Raw genomic sequence first — 22887 nt, forward strand, 5'->3', positions numbered from 1 at the left:
TTATAATGTCAAAGAACCCTACAAATTGCACATATACCAAGCTTCCCTAAAGCTAACCCATCTACATTCCACTATAAAACACTTGATGTAGGGGCTTCCCAAATGGTTATAGGTCTATAATGAAGAGTGATTATCCAAGCTCTGATGGATTGAGATGAAATGAGCAAATTAATTCCTATGAAAGGAAGTTCAGGATCAATTTTTTCATCCATACACTTAAACAAGACAATATAAGGCCATAAAGCCTAAGAACATCTAATTCTTTCCCATTGAGAATGAGATCATTACCTGCGAGCCAAACCGACTAGCACTACAAGATTTAAACAGAATAGAAATGGATTTTTCTGTTCCTAATAGTAGTCAATCTGTTTCTAAAACGATTCAAAAATGGATTTGAAATGGAAAATGTCCATTCCCCAAAAACACGTTGCCAATTGAATTGGAAACGAAAAACATATTTTATTTCAAAATCAGAAATGGAATAGAAATTGAGTTAATCTGTTTCTATTTACAAGCGGAAATGTTTCCGTTTATGATCTATTTGAATATTGAAAAGGAAAGAGGTTCCATTTCTAAAGGAAATAAGTGCCAAACTAGAAACTAAATTTTTTTGCATTTCAAATATGAAATGGAAGATTCGTTTCAATTTCGTTTGTAAATATAGAAATGGATTTTCGTTTCAAATCCATTTCATATGAATGTTCATTGAAAAATTAATTAAATTAAAATACTTAATATAGGACCTGTTATGTAAAATATTATCACATGTGATTAGAGAAAAATAATAATAAAAGCTCCATTTCATATTAATAAAGTAAATGACATGAATTAAAGACATAATCATGAAATCCATAAATATAATGTAAAGTGTATGGATAAATACAATGTAAAGTGTGTAGAAAAATTCATAGTGCTCGATAAGAATATCCATAAACAAGAAGGAAGCTATAAATCATCCAAATGATCATCAGCAGCGGCATCTCTTGTAGGTGGATCCTACTCCATTGGCTGTGAGGGTTGTGAGAATCGAGACTGCATCTGCCTCATCATCTCTTGCATCTGTCTTAGTTGGTCTTACATAAGGCGCTCACGCTGCTCCTCCCTCTCTTGCATCATGTGCTCACCGTCCTTGTCTCTCTGCTATAAGATCTCAACCGTCTATCATAGTTGACATAGCTCCTCTTTAACAGCCGGTGCTGGCATGTGGGAAGTAGTAAAAGATGATGCACCAGCTTATTGGGGGTAGAAAATAGATGCCTGTAATCTAACTCCATAAACCCGTCATTTCTTCTCACCTCCAACAACCTGATAATATAATGTCGCCTTATCAATAATAGCAAGCTCATTAGAGTCCTCCTGTGGATGAGAGGACTGCTCCATAAGCTATAGATAATGCTTAGTAAAGTCACTTCATTTATTAAACTAATAAACAATGTACTATAATAGAATTATAATGTGAATAATAAAATTTAAGTTACCTTGATGGATTGTGCCCGTGCATCAACGAGCTCTGAAGTGCCCTTCCTCGTATGGATTGTCTCGAAAAGCTCGTGGGGGAGAGGATCTCGGCTGAGCTTACCTCACTGAAAAATACATCAAATTGAATAATGTAAGTAGGACCTATATGAAAATTCTATTGATCTACATATAGGTGCAATACATATAGAAATACAGAGATTTATACTGGCCAATCTCTCTGCGTGTTACACATGGGAAATTGAGCCCCCCGTGTGGTGAGATATGTCAGATTCGGGTCCTCTAGTCTTACTACGGTGATTTGCTATGAATTGCTCACTACGAGCTTTGAAGTCAGGTGTACGCCAGGTCTCTTTCCACTTACACCATGCTGCATCAGGCACGAAAAGGGCTTCTATGCCAACTTCCTTTAATGGCACATAAATGCTTAGCAGCCTTGTTCTCCCAAGCAATCTTCACAAGGGATGTCATTATCTCATCCCAAGTGAAGTTTTTCTACATTAAAACAATAAAACACAAAAAACTTATTAAGTTAAAAAGTGATTAGTAATCCCATATAATTATAAAAATTTTGGTAGAATCTCCCCTAAATAATTACCATACGGCCTCAACACGAGGCATTTGAAAATCTTGTTAAAATAACACTTCAAAGATTTGCAACATCAACCAAACTCACAGGTAAACATCAATCCAAACTCATAGATCAACATTAAAATATACAATAATATTCAATACAACTATTAATTGTTATAGTTTACATAATGTTAAAATGGAAATTACACTCAATTAAAATAATTGATAGGTTTATAATTACCTGAAACTCGGTCTAGTGAAAGTCTTTCATCTCGTTCGAGATAGTTTTCCAACAATAGTCTTCCACGTCCAACTTTTCCTTGATGATGGACATGATTTTCCTTAAACAAATGTAAGAAAGATGCAACCTGTGAACATATATGAAGGAATACATATTTAATAATTGGTGTTTGACAATAAACAAATTAAAAACTTATCCTAATCATATAAATTTATATATATACAACATAAAATCTTATTAACATTGACCTATTATTTAATAGCCTGATATGTGGCATGTGATGGACAACACAATAGGTGTGGCTGGTGGTTTGTGCAAGTGTAAGGGGAGGCTATGATGTATCTCTAGTGCCAAGAGGGGGCATAAGCTGTAGGCAAAGTGGATGTAGCTACTGGAAAAGAAGATGATGATGCAGCAGAAGCTAATGCAAAGAATGATAATGGCAATAATGGAGTAGCATGGATGGCAGGTGAAGAATCGCCTGGGGCATGATCAACAATAAATAGTGTAGTAGAAGGAGATGCTATGTCATGTGCAACATGCATGGGATGATCCCTCTGGTCATTAGGAGCATCCTATAACCTGGCCCTATCAGTCAAACCTCTGCTAGTGGCTACTCCTCTACGTCCCATCCCTCTCATCTTGCATAAGCATTTAATTATAATTAACAATGCAATCATTATTTACAAAAATGTGATATTCAATGTAAGTTGTTTATGAATTGTTGTCTTTTGGGTTTTATAAATATATTGACATATATAATTACCTTATTTTAGTAACTATCTACATAAAGGTTATCTTCTTTATCCACAGTTTCTGATTCAATATCAGACTCTTCTTCATTCTCTACCTCCTCATTAGTGTGCCACTTGGATCATTCAATGCTTTTTGAGCATCATCATTATCTATTTGTATCAAATGGACTTCCATTTCATCCTCTTGAAATGGTGTTTCACGAAAGGAGGGAGTTGTTGTGTTAACTTTTTCAGGGACCTCTATAATGACCTAGCTTTCACTTTGAAAATTGCCCACCATTCAACTTTATCACGCCTTAAGCTAGGATATGTGATGTAATTGACCTGTGAGACTTCGACTACAAGAACAAATGGTTCATACTTTCTAAATGAACGCTTATGATTAACCTCCACTAGTTGATATTATTTACAAACCTTTATTCCCACATTTGGTGTCAGATCAAATCACTCACATTTAAACACACAGTTCTCTTAATGGGTAATCTTGGGTACTCCAAACGTATAACTTCAACCAACTATCCATAATAGTCACTCTCGTTAGTGGTGTAATTTGTTCCCCTAATGCAAACACCACTACTCATCTTTGCCCTGTCAAAGCTGTGAGTCTTAGTTTGGAATTTATATCCATTAACAACATAGCCACTGTATGACGTAACACATCTTAAAGGACCCTTTGACAAGTCCTTAAGAAATTGGTTTGTGTTGTTTTGGGAGGGATCATGCAGATACGTATAGAACCACATTGCAAATTCTTGCTTCGGTTTCTCATTAATGCTTCTTTCATTGATTACTGTATTCACTAAATGTAACTCATTGACATAAATGCTTCAAATAATGTAAAAACAACAAATTAAACTATTTCAATTAAGCTAATGTTAAAGGCATGGTTAATTTTATTATGGATATAAATATTTACTCAATGTATGGTTTAACTTCTAGATAATTCAATAACATGTAAATTTGTGCTACGAGGTATTCTTCATCGGTTAGAAATCTTACTTTTCCTTTGCCTAAGATCCTACCAAAATGCGTGACAATTGAGAGATTCCCTACATGATCTTCTTCATTTTCTATAGTATCGGCATTTCGTGTTACCTTTCGATGCCTTGTGTTCACATGTGGTTCATAATAATGAGCACAAAATGAAGATGTTTCTTCAACAAGGTAAGCATTACTTATGGAACCTTCAACTTTAGCTTTATTTTTTACATTATTCTTTAATTTTCTCAAGTACCTGAAAGAATTGTAATTATATTTAATTACACAACGCTTGTAATACACAGTTAGAAGTCAATACAACAATTTATACGACTTTATTACCTCTCAAATGGATACATCCAATGATATTACACTGGACCAGCCATCCATGCTTCATAAGCCAAATGTAGCAGTAGATGTTCCATTGAGTCAAAGAAGCTTGGAGGAAATATTCACTCCAACTTACATAATATTAAAGGAACCTTGCATTCAACCTTAACATGTCCTCTTCTCTAATTGTTGTCGAAGTTAAGTCTCGAAAGAAATTGCATAATTCTGTTAATGGCTGCCAAACATGTACAGGTAGCAATTCTCTGAATGCTATTAGGGCTAATCTTTCCATGAACACATGACAATCATAGCTTTTCATCCTAAAAAGCTTAAGTTTTCGCATGTCGATGTATCTCCCCATGTTGGATGCATATCCATATGGAAATTTTAAACTTTTAGCCACTCGCACAACACTGATTTAGCATTTTTTTTCAAGTGTGTAACATGCTTTAGGATATTTTCATGTCATCTCATTCCTTTCTTAGGTCGTCTACAAAACTCCTTCAAATGTTCCCTTGATTTTGCATTATCCTCAGTCTTTTCTTCGACATTCATCATAGTGTTGAAAATATTTTTAGACATATCTTTCTCTATGAGCATGACATTAAGGTTATGTCGAATCATGTTCATAGTCCAATAAGGTAAATCCTAAAAAGTAATTCTTTTTTGCCCAACCAAAACTCTTGCCAGTATGGTTGTTTGTCTCATCTGCACCTGGATGTATTACCCTTTTTAAGCCCAAATCATCAATTTGTTTTAAAATTTCTACACCTGACAAGACAGCGAGAGTTATTTTAGTTACCTTTCTATTCTTTCTGAATGCATTTTTGTTCCTTGTAAAAGGATGATCGGGAGCTAAGAACTTGCAGTGATTGTTGAACCAAGATTGCTTGCCACCTTTTATTGGCATGAATGCATCAGATTCTTCCCTACAATAAGGACAGGCTGTCCTACCATCTGAACAACATTGAATATGCTGGAAAATCACTTATCATCCAAAGGAGTGCAGCATGCATTTGAAAGTTATTCTTCATCAATGCATCATATGTTTCAACTCTGACATCCCTTAACTATTTCAATTATGTTATAAGTGGTTTCAAGTATACATCTAACTTATCCTTTGGATTTTTTGTTTCAGGCACTATTACTATAAGAAACATGTACTCGTCTTTCATACAATCACTAGCCATGATGAATATTGTTGACCTAACTGTCCAAATGGTTGGAACCCATCCGTGCATGGGCCAAGTCTGACATTACGACTCTCAACAGAGAATGAAGGATGAGAATTATTGAAATGCTTCCACGGAAGTGAGTCTAAACAGTGACAGATGACACCATCTTCAACCTGATGCTTAGCATGCCATCTCATATCCTTTGCCATTGATTTTGAGGCATATAACCTTCAAAACCTTAGTGTGAGAGGAAAGTAATACATCTTTTTATGTGGGACATTCATTTTATGTTTAGAAGATCCTCCTTTCAATCGCTTGTACCTAGCAAACTCACACACTTTGCAACTCATTAATTCACTATCTTGTCCCCAATATATCATACATTTGTTAAAACAAGAATGAATTTTATCCACTGGTAGTCCTAAAGGTTGGACCAACATTTTTGTTTAGTAGAAGTTATCCGTCATTACATTGTCAGTTGGTAACATCTCCTTCATCAATTGGCATATGTCATTAAGGAATCTCTCCGTCAAATGATGTTCTACCTTTATGTTAAGCATTCGTACAATGGCTAATAATTTAGAATGGTTTTCACATCCACTCCATAACTCTTGATTAGCTACTGTTAACATATCATATAATTTCTAAGCTGATGGATTTAGGGGTTCCTCTGTATCATTCTAGAATATAGTAGGGTTCCTCTATATCATTCTACAATACAGTAGGTCTCGCAACATCCATGCCCATTTGCTCATAAGCATTATAAGAAGGTTGCTCATCTAATTAGACATTCACTTCATGCATATATTCCCCACTTTGATTCTCAATAGTCTATTGACAGCTTTCCTCATGCAAATGAAGGAGCGGAAGCATGAAAAATAAAAGTTTATATCATTGAATTCAAAAATTTTTCACCTAGGGTCACATGCATCATGCTAGATTTATTTTTATCTATTTAATTTCAATGATAAATAGCATATTAAAACTCTTTTAATATGTTTTGGATCTACATTTGCCAGTTAAGATTTTAGAATTAATCAGATTAATTCATTAGAACCCTAGATTAGATCAAGAACAAGTGCACTAACCTTTTTATGCACTACAGTGTGTTTGGCACATTTGGGATGCGCCTTAGGACACCGAGTGTTGCCCCTCTAGCTTGTCCACACTAAGATCACCAATGACAGCCCTTAAACAGCTTTTAAAGCTTTCCTAATCAATTAGAAAATCAAGTTTTGCCTTTTGAGGGATTATAGATATAAATAGGACACTAGAAACGATTTCTAGTATTTTTAATTAAAGAGATTGCTGTCTAATCTCTTTGAATTGATGAGAGATGAAGAAGAAGAGAAGGAGTGGCAGCCAAGGATAGCGGCATAAAGAGAGAACAGCAGCTTATGATTTTTGTTCTTTCATCCTTACACTTATATAGCTAGGTCACCACTTAAAATCCTTACAACATGTCACCTTTTGATTAGCTCTAGGTTTAATTAACCCAATCACATTGTGCCAAGTGTCAAACCTATATTTAATTTTGATTTTGATCATTTTACATAATTAAAAGACATATGGCAAGCTTATGTGTAGTGCCATGTGTCACCATCTCATGGTGCCATATGTCACCCTGTGAAATGATCAAAATACCCCCTGTATCTTAATTTTGAGTTCTCAACCCAAAATAATTATTTCTCTTCTTCTAATCAATTTATATCAAATATAAATTAATTAATTAATCTCTATTAATTAATTTTTTATAATTAAATTCATATTTAAATACTTTAAATATAAATTTAACTTATACTATATATCAAATAACATAGATTTAGTTTCAAGCCATGCTAGGGACTTTGCAATCTAATTGCAAACCAAACATATTAATTAATCAATTAAACTCTTTAATTAATTAATTAAATCATATTTAATTTGATGATTACTTGTGTATGTGTGTGACTTACTAGGCTCATCACTAATTGGCAATAAAATATGATATCAACTCTTAATATCATCAGAACTCTTTCTTACCATAAGTGATTTCTCTAAATCATTTTATGCAGCTCATAGACTATAGTTAACACCTAGCATAGCATGCCATAGCCAACCAATCAGTAATAAGGTTTACCTTAAATGAACCTATAATCATATATTACCATGCAATAGAATATCTCTATTATAAAATTCCAATTCAAGCTGGAGTCGTGATTTATGTCAAACCCCATTTTCTATGAATATTATTTTCTCTTTTAATTCTAGTTCTTGATTAAAAAGATTTTCTCATAAGAAGCTCTTTTGTGAATAAATCTATCCGTCCTGGCTAGGAACTTGAAACATCAAGAACAATTAAATGAACATAGGATTTTATCCTATTTACTTAGAGGAACAGATTTTATCTTGATTAATACCTACCTCCATATATAACTAGTAGGAGCCAATACATGCCCATATACCCATACACAGTACAAGTATGAAAGTAATATAAAACTCAAACCACCTATATACAAGATAACTGTGCTATCTCAGGTCTAAAGATTACATGCACTAATATGATTTATGACAATACATTGACAAGAGCAAACTCCATGTGCTTGTCATAAGTGTCACTGGTTCAGCCTACTTATCATGTATAAGTGTCTATCATATTTGTTATATGGCATGAGACTCACCATTTCATCTTATTTACATCTCATATAAATAACTTAGGAACAAACATGATTACAATCTTTCTGGATAAGTCATGTCCTTATTGTGAAGTATCCTCGATTGTGAACATATTTATGATACTTTGTGTTAGAAATACTATCACTCATATTTTTAACAACTTAAAAATAAAATTTCTAACAAAATATCAAAGGACCTTTTCTATTACACATAAATATATTATGTAAACGGAAAAGTAAAAATGCCTTTTATTAATAAAAACATGTACAAGATACATACTAAATGATATGCTCTAGGGCATACTACTAACAGCAAATACCATTCATAACAAGATGGCACGAATACATGCTTCATCAGATGTTACCTCACAGTATTCTCGTCTTCAAAACTAAGGTTTTGACACTTATATCTATGACATGGACACTTAAGTTCATCTCCATCCATACATTTTGGATGCCTCTTAGCAAAAATGATGAATTCATTAATCCCTTGTAGGAAATCAGGGTTTAACAACCCATCCTTCAGCCTAGCATACATTCACATCCGGTCTAAACTCATTTCCTAAATAGCTAGGTTAATAGGACATGTGCTTAGAATTCAACCATTTATTAACCATTGATATGTTGCGTATGCCCCTTATTCACTACTATACATATGCAAGGTTAAGGCCTTAACCCATTTAGAATTGCACCATCTCCACATACAAAAGACGACAAATGGTCGATTATTTATTTGTAAAAATTTCGTAAGCATCTCCCCTAGGTTCTCCAAGTGCACTAAGACATATGTACCCACAGAATAGAGGCAGATGATATGAAATTCCTACACATATATAATAGAACAAATGCTATTCATCCATGTAGTTAAGTGGAGGATGAAATTTCAAAATGTCTAATCAAGACAATTCAATTCCCACTCACATTACATGTGAATAAGGAAATGAACGGGTTTCCAAGGTTCTTAAATGACCAATGCCAAACAAGGACAATGTCAAATGTACACAAAAACCCAACAAAGTATGCAATATATAATCATAAAATTAAAGCATAACTATGAGAGTAGATAAAGTGATCATTTATTTACTTATCAATGGTATGTGAAGCCAAGAAGGTCAAATGATGTGAGATAGAGTGAGAAGGAGATAGAGAGAGAAAGACTATACACAAAGCATATAAATGTTAGTATTCAATAAAAGAGATGTGATCATAAGCTATTAAGATTATGATCACTTTCCTAAATGCATTTACCATTTGTAAATTCCTAACCCCTAAGGCTATGAATAGGTAAGATTGAATCTTGTATAGATTTTGGAATGGAGATTTCCAAGAGAGAAATGTCATTCAAGTACGGCACTGATTGAACAATACCTCTCATTTGTAATAGAATTCAACAATTATTCCTAGGGATGGTCTCAACCTCACCCTACTTTTCCACATAAGACTATGACCTACCACTATTACTTGCATCAAATATTTTCCAAACAATGTGCGAGGGACTCTTCATCTTATCCACTCAAACTTCCACATAAAATTAACTTGATATGACTCACATATGTCTCTTAAATGTTTACACACTTAACTAAGAAAGTTTTTAAAAAATATTTATATGTCATACTTAAAATAAATTTAAATAAAATTTATTATTTTACCTAACATTATATATATATATATATATATATATATATATATATATATAGTTAACTAGATTTAAACAATTTTTTTACGAAGGTATTATTTGCATACATATGTCCTAATTGCATTATATGTGAACAAGCTTAAGAAGATTTATGATTACAATCCCTTGGATAACATCCATTTGAGTTGGATCACTCAATCAGTCTTAAAAGTTAATGTCTTGTATTAATAATCACGATAGAAGAATAAAAATATTTAATAACATAGTAAAGCAATTGTAAATAATAAAAAATTTAAATTTAATTATAAAATATGCAGATAACAATCATTTTCCTAGAAAAACATAAATGTGGCATCTAGAAATTAACATCCACCAACTCAAACAACACAACACTAGTTACAACCGAAAATGGTGAAAAGTATGAGTTAACTAGCTTGATTGTGAATTTCATTTAATGAGGCAATAGATAGAAATCAGAAAATTTACATGGGATAATAAAATATATGGAAATATATTTTTTTATGAATTGAATAAGATTGAATATTCAATAGATTGATCCCATAAATGATATAAATTTTCACATCCAAAAACTCACCATCACAAGCTATGCAATAAACTTTGCTTAGCTGAAATTTATTTAATACTAAAAAAAGGGGAATTAAAACATACAAATGAGATGATGGTAAGTAATCAGGCCTAAGTCATAATAAATAAATAAATAAATCATAATATAGTTACCAGTTGCCATCATGATTATGAGATTTGTTACTTTTAGATTAAGGAATTAGGTCAATAGAAAATTATAAATGCAGAATAGAAATACAAGTTAAGCTGCTATTATATCAAAAAACCTCATTCCATTATGCAGCAACCATTTCGACATATATCACAAACACTTAGAATGTAAGTAGCTGCTACCCAAGTTCTATGCATAATCCATTATGACATTTTCTAGAAGGTTCACTTTCTTGTAACAATAAGCAAAATCCAATGTGGCTAATTTTTGTGTTTCTAGTTCAACTATGCAATTGTCTTAAGCTTACTCTTCTTTTCTTTTTCACCCTTTAAATGTAACTATGGACATATAACATTCTTTTAATGTTTTAGTTATCCTTTTTTTTTGTCAAACTACATTCTACTTTTTGCAGTTGCGTCATCAACAAGTGTATAATGCATAAAGTTGTATGAATTATGATTATGGAATCACACAATGCTTACAGGATAAAAAACCACCTCATGCATCGATTTCCTATATAGAAGAAAGGCGATAAATTGGTAAATGAACAAAGAATTAAGCACAGAACAACTTGCTAGGGAATTCCAAATATAATTATACTTTCTATATAAAAGAGTAAAGATTTAACTAATGAAAAATCAAAATCTTATCGTCGGGGAGACTTACTGCTTGTGACTCTGAAACCCACTGGCTCGAGTCAACTGGTTAAGGCTGTTATATCTTCGACTGTCTCTAACCCTAAAATAGAGAAAGGGCAAGCCTGAATGAGCGTGAGAGAGAAAGAAAAAAAATACCCAAAAGTGTGATTGACCTTTAGAATAGCTCCAAAGTGAATTTGGGTGACTGAGGGACTTTGCGCCGATGTTCAGAGAAAGGGACTTTAGAATAGTATGAGAAAGAGAGCAAGAGAAAGAGACAGAGCAAGAGTGACTGAGGAAGGTGTGAGGGAAAATGAATTCGAGTGGAAGAGGAAAATGAATTAGGGTTTCAAGACAGAGAAAGGAGGAAGAACAAAATCACAGAATAGAAACGGACACTTAAATCTATTTCAAAAAAATGAAATGGAATAACTCTCTGTTTCTAACGTTAGAGAAACTCAACTAATTACAAACGAAAAAAAATACTCCGTTTCAAAGTTTTAAAACGGAGCACTATTTCGTTTCTAATCATCTTCGATACAATATGAACAATACTTCTTGTATATAGAAATGGACAATATTTTGTGTCAAATACAAAAACAGACAAGCATTTCATTTCTAATGAAGGCCACATCCAACTAAATTAAAAATGGATAAAGCATCTGTTTCCAAATTTTGAAATAGACACAATGTTCATTTTTAAATGTTGAAATCAATTCTGCACAACAAAAACTGAGTTGATTCCATTTCAACTTTTAAACGGATAAATTTTTGTTTCAAAATTTTCATTTCAAATCTGTTTCTAAACTGTTTCTAATTTTTGTGCCATTTTTTCCTGCCCTATTTACAAACCAAACTTTATCCATTTCTACATTCCATTTCTAATCCGTTTCAACACTATTTCAAAAGTCATTGACCAAATCTCCTTGCTAATCTGTTTATAATCCGTTTACGTTTACAAACAGATAGAATCCATTTCTAATATCCATTTCAATTTGACCATTTTCTTGTAGTGTAGATAGTCCTAAAAAATAGGCAATCCCAAACCTTAGACTGAAATATACCATAAGAGAGGTGCTTCCACTCTAAAAATAGCATGGAGACCGAACAAGGTATGCAAAATTGTAAATCTAAATATCCAACACCAAATTGACTAAGAAAATTGACAATGGAGGAATAAATGCTTAATAATTTCATTTGTAGTTGAACACCTAAGGCCGACATTCTGAGATGAATCAATCAGATCAATGAATTGAAGCCAAGTTTTAGTGCAAGCTCTACCTGTGCTCGTTAACCATACAAAGAGCTCAACTTTTAGAGGAGCCAATCCAAGCCAAATTGAAAGGCATTGAATTAGATTCTTGAGACATGGCACTCAAAATACACTTATACATAGAATTAATAGAGAAATTACCATCTTTTGTGGCTTCCAAATTAACTTATCAGACTAGAGATGCAAAGGTGAATGTTGAGCAATTGCGAGACTAGCAACAATTCCCAATTAAAGAGATTTCGCTTCCAAGAAATCCTTCGTTCCCAACTACCACTAATCCATTCATCAATATCATTTACCACACCATTAAGAAGTAGCGAGAGCTTGAAGAGCCTTGCATAAGTGAACTTGAAGGGACAATCAATTATCCAATTGTCATGCCCAAATAATATTAAGGTGCCATTACCTAAAATGTAGCAAATGTTCTCTATAATTGAGAAGCCATTATCAGAAGAACATGTAGATCTTTGAATGTCACACCATAAAGCAGAGATGGAGAAGTCATGAGTAAACAACAATCCATTATCCTTTTGAAACAAGTATTTAGAACACAACACTAGAGCCTAAGAGGAGTCTGGATTTTTTTTACTGCAAATGCTAAAACCATTTGAAGAGCAAGGCTTGATTGTGAACTAAAATTTTATTAATGCCCAAACCACCCTTCACCTTTGGCTATGAAATGGAGTTCCAATTAATGAGATGTAATTTCCTACCCATAACTCCACATGACTAGAAGAAATTTTGAAATGGCTCTTCAATTTTATTAGCCACCTTCTTTAGAATTTTGAAAATTAAGAGGTAATAGATAGGCAAGCATGAGAGGCATGACTTGATCAAGGTAAACCAACCAGCTAGAGATAGGATTTTGCCTTTCCAAATTGTCAATTTATCCTCAATTCTTTTAATTATCAAAGACTATGTTATTGCTTGATTAGATTTTGCCCCAAAGGAAGACCAAGGTACATTGTTAGTAAGGTCCCATTTATGTTGTTTTCCACTCCATGAGTCTTGATCTGTAATGCAACGCAAGAAAACACCAGGTGGAATGGTGGGTAGCCTCTTAAATACTTAAGTTAGTATGGGAATTGATAGTGAAAGAACGGAATCAAGTTAAGATATGCATGCCTATTGGCTTTTATACAGGCTTTGTGTTTGCCTCTTATTTGGAATAGGAGTGGATATTCGATTGGGACTCAAGGTCCAACTCATATTGGAGTCCTATAGGCACTAGGACTGCTATTCCAGCGTGTTTCTCAAGATTGCTTTATACTGATGTGACCTACCTAAGCTACTTGTCAAGGATGGACTAACAAGTGTTCGAGCTATGTAGGGTAGCCCGGATTCATGTTTAGGTTACTCGGTCTCAATAGCGTTAGTCTGTTACTTGTCCATAGGTACAATTTTAGGGGTTGTAGTATCGCCCATGCTCACAAGATACAGAGGAGGCAACACTTTGGAGAGTGAAGTCATCCACATTGATCCCAAATAAGATGCTTTTATAAAAGTTTAACTTTAGCCCTGAGATAAAGAAAAAACACCAAAGAATTTGTGAGATTGCAATGACAAATTCTTCCTTAGCAAGGAAGAAGAGTAATATATCATTGCATATTACTGGTGTGAAACAAATAGCTCTTTCTGTCACCACCTTGCAGCAACCCCGAACGACATGCTTCAGTTATCATTAAAAAAAAGGGCTTAATTATAATATTGAAGAGGAGAGGTGAAAAAGGGTCCCCCTGCCCATTCAATTGGTAATAACAAATTCCTCACTTGGGGAGCCATTAATTAGAATTGAAATACGCGCATCAAAGATGCATCGCGCAATCGAAGACCGCCACCGAGCACAAAAGTTCCATGACCGAGTCAATTTGGTCCCATCTCATCGAGTCAAAGGCCTTTTCAAGTAATTTTGAATGAAAAAAAAAAAAAAAAAAAAAAACTCTTTTTCTCATTTTTACACAGGTCAATAACCTCATTTGCAACTAGAAAATTATCAAAGATATAATGACTTTTGATAAAAGCTGATTGTTGCGAGCTAATTATGGATGCCATGATAGGCTTAAGTCTATTCGCCAAGATTTTGGCAATAACCTTATATAACCCATGACTTAGGTTAATGGGACGATGATCTTGCACCTTTGTTGAGTCTGCAATTTTAAGAAAAAGAGCAAGAAAAGAGGCCTTTATAGCTAAAGGCATGACTTCATAACAGTAAAATCATTGATCATGCTTATTAGATCTTCTTGAATTGAGTTCCAAGCCCGCTTATAAAAGAAGAAATTTGCTCCTTCGAATTCGGGAGCTTTGGAAGAGTTACAACTCCATACCGCAGTCTTAATTTCCTGATAGGTGTAAGTAGTTTCCAGATGCGATGCAACATCATGACTGACACCAAGAAATTGCAATTTTGAGCTTCTGCGCGGTGCTGGGAATTGTTGACGGAATCTCAGCTTGAAGTGCTCAATAACAACCCGATTAATTGTATTAGCATCATATATCACTGCACCATCAACTATAAGGGTTGTGATTCTATTGCTGCGCTAGCTATTTGAGCATTGCAGGCAGAAAAATTTAGTATTACGATCACCAAGCTTGCAACAATTAACTTTGAGATTTCTACCCCCAAATTAATTTACTCTAAGCCGTCCAAGACTCCAAATCTACTTTCAACGTGTTGACCTCAATTAACTCCGGGGTAAGGTTACGTGATTTGGCAGTATTTTTCCATCGATCCGAAGCTTCCTTTAAGTCATTAACCTTGTTTTCAGTCAAGCCAAAGTTAGTTTTATTCCAGGACTTAAACTTTCCATTGATAAACTCTTTTCATGAGCAAGAGTCAAGCCTATTACAGTCACAAATGCTTGTCATCAACCAATTACAAGTGTTTTCACTAATTCTTGTACACAAGCTTCACTTGATTTCACAAATTAAATACAAATTTTCTTTTATTTGAGAATCTCTCTAAACTTTTAAATACATAAAAAAAAACTATGATAAAAAAAAAGAGGATATGAAATAAGTCTTTAAATATGAAAATCTTGCAAAGTAGACTGACTTATATAGAGTGATATAAAATTGGACGTTAAGCACAAAAATGTGGACCAATAAATCGTAAAATTGAAAATTAATCATTACTTTATTTTTAAGGAACATTTAAAATTATCGTCATATCATAAAAATTATTCTTTTACTTTTAAAAATTAGTCTTTTAATTTTTTTTTTTTAATAATATAACATACAAAGAAAAATCATTGTGCTATTCTTTATAATATGAAATACAAAGAAAAATCATCTAAAATGTTTTTAAACAATCATTAAAGGAAAAATTTTTTAAAAAAAAATCCAAATTATTGAAAATCCTATTTAAAATTTAAATATTTTATTTTTATATTTTTAATATGTATTTTGAATATAATTTTGTTGCATAATCTCAAATTTTGTAAAAAAGAAGATTAAATTAAATTGAAATATGAAATATATTTTAAAATAAAATTAAGAGTATAATTTAATTAAGCTCGTTGTGTACATGAGCGCCTAAGCTTGGATTGGAATTAGGGACTAGATGTGTACAGAATAATACATAGGAAATATTATTTAAATAATGTCTCTGTCGGTTGGTCAGGCACAATCTTTTTGTCCACGTGTCTTAAACTATTACATTATCAACCATTATCTATCAAATCTATGTCACTGTTGATGAAACAGTCGGTTGCCACGTCAACGAGTTTAACGTACAGAAATAGACCCAAGTTCATGTACTGCTGGCATTTGATCGACGGCACAATATTTTATCACCATTTTTGGACGGCGACGGATGCCTAAAAACACATATCTAATTAATTCCAACATTAGTTGTAACTGAGTGTCGTTTTCACTCAGATGGCGTCAGGGCATCATGCGAAAATGCCTAGGTGGACCCAGTGTTGCCACATCATGGAGCTGTTGAGCCCCACCTAAGTTCCAACGGTCGGTGATGTCGGGAGTAGAAAATTCACTATAGACCTCTCAAAATGTCCGAGACGTAAGGCCGTGTTTGGGAAAAGTAAAAACAAGAGAGCGATAGAAAATGTGCTGAGAGCTCATAGATGTTTTATTTGACATCTGGGCTTATAGTTTTACTTTACAAAATATATTTTTTGGTCTTTATAATTTAATTAAAATTAGAAGTTTTTTTTATCTAATATTATAATATATTCTTTATTTAATTATAAAAAATTTACTATTTAATATTTAGAGTTTGATTGATATTATTATTTAATTTCTATATTTTAAAAATTTAATGATTTAATTTTTTTTATATTTTTCTTTAATTAAAATAAATTATTATCAAATAAAATAATTCTTTCGATTTTAAAAAAAAATTAAAGAAAAAATTTTAATAAAAACAAAGTTAATAAGAAAAAAAAATAAATTATAATAATTTTAGTAATTATCAAATACGAGATTAAATTGTAATAATAATCAAAAATTTAAAAATAAATAATAAAATTTTTTTAATTAAATATAGGATATATTTATATTTTTTCACTTAAAATAATTATAATATAATAGAAGGATTTCTAATTTTGGTGAAAGTATAAGTAAGTGACTAAATTATTCAATTTCAAAAATATAAAATCAAATCATAAGATTAATCAAATAGGGACTAAATAATAAATTACCTCTTACATTTCTTTATTTTATTTTATTTTATTTTTTACTTCTCTCTCCCATTTTGATCGATCATTGATTAGAACTATACGCCCCAATATACAATTTCAAGCGATGTAGAAATATTAATGATTATTAGTAAAATTATGATAAACTGAACAATTAATAAGACTTAATTCAAAATTAGTTAAGTTCATTTAATTAATTTAAATTTAATTTAAAATATAATAAATTAATGAATGATATTAATTTATTTGAATTCACGCTAAAAACCAATAATATTTCAACTAATGGTTACGGTGACTTCCGAAGAATAATGGCTTTCTAAAAATTAATAATATGATTGGACTTTCAACGCATAATTAATTATATAACACTATTTTTTTTTTTAATTGAAGAATATTTCACTTAATTCAATTACAATATAAATTATATTATAGATAAATATAAAAAAGAGAACTTCTAATCAGTTTTGGTTGCCTGATACTAGCTAGCCAGTGGTAATATTGTATTAGTACTCACAAATAAGTGAGGTATATATATATATATATATATATATATATAATTGAAACCAAACTTTAGGAAAAAAAACCTAGCCTATAATTATACATTTATTCTTGACGATAGCAACCAAGAATGCAGAGAGAGACAAAGAGACAGAGACTTAAATCTCCTCATTTCTATAGGATTAAGAAATATGAAATAGCTAATGGACTGCTATACTGTCTCCAGAAGCTGCCAAACAACCTTAATAAAAGATTCACTCTTGGAAGAAAGAAATTCTAAACAAAATCTTAGGGCTTGCAATGCTCTCTCTCTCTATATATATATCGAATATACTTGCCCCAACTGAAGAATAATAGTATTAATGTTCTCTTGAAAACGAACATTGACATGAAGCCAAAACCTCTTGATGGGATCTAGCTAGCTGCTTGACTTTATTATCTAATAAATACTTTTATCTATAAAACCTTGAGATATGGCAAAACGATAAGTGCTTAAATGTTTAAGAACTGGCTTTGTTGTAGGCATGGACCCTCCAGGTCTTTATATTTTTAATTAACTTAATTAAAATAATGGATTCATTAATTCAACGGTTTCATCAAGATTACAATTGTGTACATCAGTCACTACAAGAAAAACAAAAAAAAACCATTTAGTTTCTAAATTAAAGATTTTTTATTTCTAATTAATTTAGAAATGAAAAAAATCTGTTTCTAATTAGTTTGTTATTGATAACTATAAAAACAGAAATTTTTGCCCGTTTCTAAATTGGAAATAGATAGTATTCTGTACTAATTTAATTAGAAACGAAAACAATTCTATTTCTAATCCGTTTTTAGTTAGCAACGGGTTAGAAACGAAATTCAGGAAAAGGGTTTAAACTATTTCAAATTAGAAATAGATTTTTGTCCCTTTTTAATCTGTTTTTATTTCAAAACCGAATTCCATTTCTAATCCGTTTCAAATAAGATTTTTTCTTTAAAAAAAAATTATAAACATATTTTTTTCATTTCTAATTAATAAAGGCAAAAAAAAGTAATTTATTGTTAAATTATTTATTTTGAAGTCATTTTAAAAGTAAAATTTTTTAAAAAATAATAAATTACTACTAAAAAAATACAATATAAATACAATTACTAATATTATAAAATAAATATAAAAATATTAAAAACAGAATTACTAATAAAAAATACAAATGAAAAATTATCATTAATATGTTATAATAAAAATATTAAAAAATAAATTACTAAAAAATTTTATTAATATATTACTAATAAAAAAACATTAATACTAAAAATAATATAAAAATATTATTAAAAAATTATAAATAAAAATAAATTAAATAGAAAATTATCGCCAACTATATTAAACTAAAATTACTAATAATTAAATTACTAATAAAAATTAAAATGGGAAAGAGTTATGAAAGGAAAAAAAAGATAATAGAAAAATGAAATAAAAGAAGATGAAAAAAAATGAGAAAAATGAGAGAAAAATGAAATAAAAACTATTAATAAAAAAATAAGAGAAAAACAAAATGAAAGATAAAAGGAAGAAAATAAGAAAGAAAATGAAATAAAATGGGAGAAAGAATGAAATGAGAGAAAATGAAATGAAAAAAAAAATGGAAAGGAAAAAATAAAAGAAAAATGATATGAAAGATAAAATGAAGAGAATGGGGAATACATGAAATGAAATGGAAGAAACAAAAATGAAAAGAAGAGGAAGAAAGAGCGAAATGAAAGAAAAGAAAATAAAAGAATGAATCAAATGAGGAAGGAGAAATTTTTTTTAATAAGCAATTTAGATATGAATTACAAAATTTGTTTCTAATTAAAAAAATGGTGAGATTTTTCCCTTCAAAAATTAAAAACAGATTTTTAAATTTGTTTCTAAATTTGAAATGGAATAGAAATGATTTTTTATATTCGTTTCTAAATTTTAAAAAATATGAAATAATTTTTACAATTAATTGTAGGATTTACAATTTAGAAACGAATTCCAAAATTTATTTCAAAGTTTGGAAAAGGATTAGATAGTCCATTTTTATTATTTTTTTTTAAAGTGGATTATTTTCTTCCATAATTTTCAATATCTATAATTTAGAAATGGAATTGACTCACTTTCTAATTTAGAAACAGAATTTGAAATATATTTTTAAATTTTGAAGTTTTATTTTCATTCTCTATGATTTAGAAATAGATAGGAAATAGAATTAGATCCATTTCTAATTTAGAAATAGAATTTGAAATTCATTTCCAAACGTAGAAATGGATTTTAGAATCCGTTAGATTTTAGAATCTATTTCTAATTTTTTTAACTTCTTTTTATTCTCTATAATTTAGAAATAGATTTCAAAATCTGTTTTTAAATTTAAAAATAGATTAGAAATGAAATTAAATTTGCTTCTAAATTAGAAATAGACTGAAATCTGTTTATATTCTCTTTTTTTATTCTATTTTTATTTGTTTATAAATTTTGAGGTAAACTTTTTGACACTAAAATTAGAAATGGAAGGTTTCTATTTCTAATTTTCCTTTCTAAATATCACGCCAATTTTTTGGCGTTAAAAATAGAAACGAATTCTTTCCTGTTTCTAAATTCTATTTCTAATTCATTGCAACACCTATTAAATAAATTTAGTTTCTATTTCGTTGTAAGTCCGTTTCTAATTTACAAAGAGGCACAGTCTATTTTTAATTTCTATTGCTATTCCAGCAATATCTTGTAGTGAGTACATGTCCAATTGATACAAGAAACAATGGTATCCCAATATCGGCCGGAAGCATTGAGAATGAAAAATTGAGGTTTCTTAAGCAAAAAGTTCTTTAAAAAATTATTTAAATTTATAAACTTTCCTTTTATGAACTTTGCTTTATTTAAAGGAAAATTTTTATACACATCTAGGTGTATATACATCCAATCAATAGAAAATTAATAAATTATTATTTTAAGTAAGTTCTATTATGATTTTAGATAAAAATTACCATAAATTTATATAATGTGATATGTATAAATTGGTTGAGTGTTTACACTCAGGTGTAAGTCAATGTAATAAAAACCTTTGCTTTATAATATGATAACAATAATAAATATACACAATTTACAATTTAAGTACATACAGAACAATAATAAATATACACAATTTACAATTTAAGTACATACAGTGACAATTTTTATTCATTGCCTTAGGTTCATTATATAGTAGTGTCCATATATATATATATATATATATATATGTATGTATTCATTGTAATGATTATCCAACGCGAAAATTAAGTAATATACTAAATTATAACAGAAAATATTGCATGTTACGCGCATATGTTTTTTCATAGTGCAGTGACAATTTCCATGAAGAGATCAACTTTATAATTAATAATCATTATCTTTTATATGTTAAGTATTTAACTCTTTTTATATTTTTAAATTATTATTATTATTATTATTATTATTATTATTATTATTATCTTAATTTTTACAATTTAAATAATTATTTTATTAACCATTGATTGCCAAAATTTAAGGCTATGTGATTAAATTTATTATTTAAAAATTTATTGTATTGCTTTTTTTTATCAAAGATATAAATAATATTATTATTTTTTTTAATTTTCATATATCTTATAGTACGCATACATTTATTATGGATTAACAAAGTTATTAGTATATTTGAGTAAATGTTATGCATTATTTATACAACTCAACTCAACTAAACCTTTATCTCAAAAATTTGAAGTCGGCTATATGAATTCACTTTCTCCGCTTTAAATAATTTTTTATTAAATCCTCAGAAATGTGTAATGCATTATTTATAAGATTGATAAACCTTTATTAATGTCAGTTAAAACATATTTTTGTAAACAAATTGTGGAGGGATCGATAATTTAATTAAATAAAATTGAATTAATATTTTAGAATTTTTAATTATTAATTATTATAATCAGTAAAAACATTTTTATTTAAAATATAATTGATGAATATATATATATATATATATATATATATATATATATAAATTAGAAAATATCAAAATTAAGGTAATAAGAGTAATAAAAATTGATAAAATTAATTATTTCATATGATAGAATATTAGTTATATTTAATTAATATTTTTTTAATTCTTAAAATTTTTTAAATACCCTTTTAATTTTTTTTAATTCTTTTAATATTTCATTTAATTATAAGAATTTAAGGACTATACATCTTAATATTCATAAAAAAATTATATTTAAAAAATAACGGTAATTTTTTTAATTTTCACATAAAAGTAAAAGCAAACCATAATTATGAAAAATTATTATTTTTTTGTATTATTCCATGTGAAGGAGGCTGAATAAGTACGCGTCGGGAGACTTGATGATCTCTTTTCTTCAAGGGCATTTTTGCCATCAAAAGTTAGCTAAGCATGCCTGCTTCCTCTAGTTGAAAACCTCTCTCACAACCGCCAGTTGACCACAACACCAGAGCGCTGTAGCTTCCTTTCTTTCTCCCTCCCCAATCTCTCTCTCTCTCTCTCTCTCTCTCTCTTGCTCTCTCTCTCCTCGAGAACTATAGCTTCAATGGATGTTAATCAGTCTAGCATTGGAAAGTCTGACGAACAAATGATGTGGAGCTTAGATGACCATTGGGGTTCCGGTATTGCGAGGTCTTATACTTGTTCTTTCTGCAAGAAAGGCTTCTCAAACGCACAGGCATTAGGAGGTCACATGAATATCCATAGAAAAGATAGAGCAAAGCTTAGAGAAGCCTCTGATGAAAACCTGCTTTCCTTGGACATCACAAAGTCGATGAATCCTGCTAATCCAGCTGATCATCCTCAACAAGTTTCGGAAGACAAAAATCTTCTTGTATTAGAATCTAGCGAAGAAGGAAGCAGTGTCCCTAAGACATCCTATTCTCTTTCTCTAGAAGATGACGCTGGAACTCCTGGAAACAAAGGCGCAACCTTTTCAGCAGATGCGAAGGTGGGTAATTGGCCTGATGGTGATGAAGATAAGAATATGAAATTGAGCCATCGACCCACGGCACAGATCATCGAACTAGACCTGGAGCTTAGGTTGGGGCCCGAGCCTCATGAAACATCATCAACGAGGAATACCAGAGAATTCTTCTGAGAGTCTATTATTGCACCTGCTGGACGAAATCTACTGGCTAATGGAGAGGTTTTTTTTCTTTTGTTTTTTTTCTACCTTAATTCCTTTTTCTACACTAAGAAATTTTAACATGTCCACTTTTGAGGACATAAATGAATAGTAGTTCTTCTTA

The 22887-nt window shown here is 30.5% G+C and overlaps 1 protein-coding gene and 1 long non-coding RNA gene across 3 annotated transcripts; one reads left to right on the top strand and one right to left on the bottom strand.

The window, feature by feature from the left end:
* Positions 1–782: 782 nt before the first annotated feature.
* LOC110641673 (uncharacterized) lies at positions 783–11776 on the bottom strand. Of its 2 annotated transcripts, XR_009148880.1 has the most exons (6): positions 11366–11776; positions 11221–11292; positions 2291–2417; positions 1685–1971; positions 1479–1583; positions 783–1305 (listed from the first exon to the last, which is right to left on the bottom strand). It is a non-coding gene; the product is annotated as an uncharacterized LOC110641673 (long non-coding RNA). The 2 variants fall into 2 exon arrangements; XR_009148879.1 differs by having other exon boundaries at positions 11221–11770.
* A 10312-nt stretch (positions 11777–22088) lies between these two features.
* On the top strand, positions 22089–22887 carry LOC110647614 (transcriptional regulator TAC1-like). Its single transcript, XM_021801538.2, has one exon. The coding sequence runs from the start codon at positions 22182–22184 to the stop codon at positions 22734–22736; it is 555 nt and encodes a 184-aa protein (XP_021657230.2). The 5' UTR covers positions 22089–22181; the 3' UTR covers positions 22737–22887.

Source organism: Hevea brasiliensis, chromosome 5, assembly GCF_030052815.1.
Source record: "Hevea brasiliensis isolate MT/VB/25A 57/8 chromosome 5, ASM3005281v1, whole genome shotgun sequence".
NCBI classification, from domain to species: Eukaryota; Viridiplantae; Streptophyta; class Magnoliopsida; order Malpighiales; family Euphorbiaceae; genus Hevea; species Hevea brasiliensis.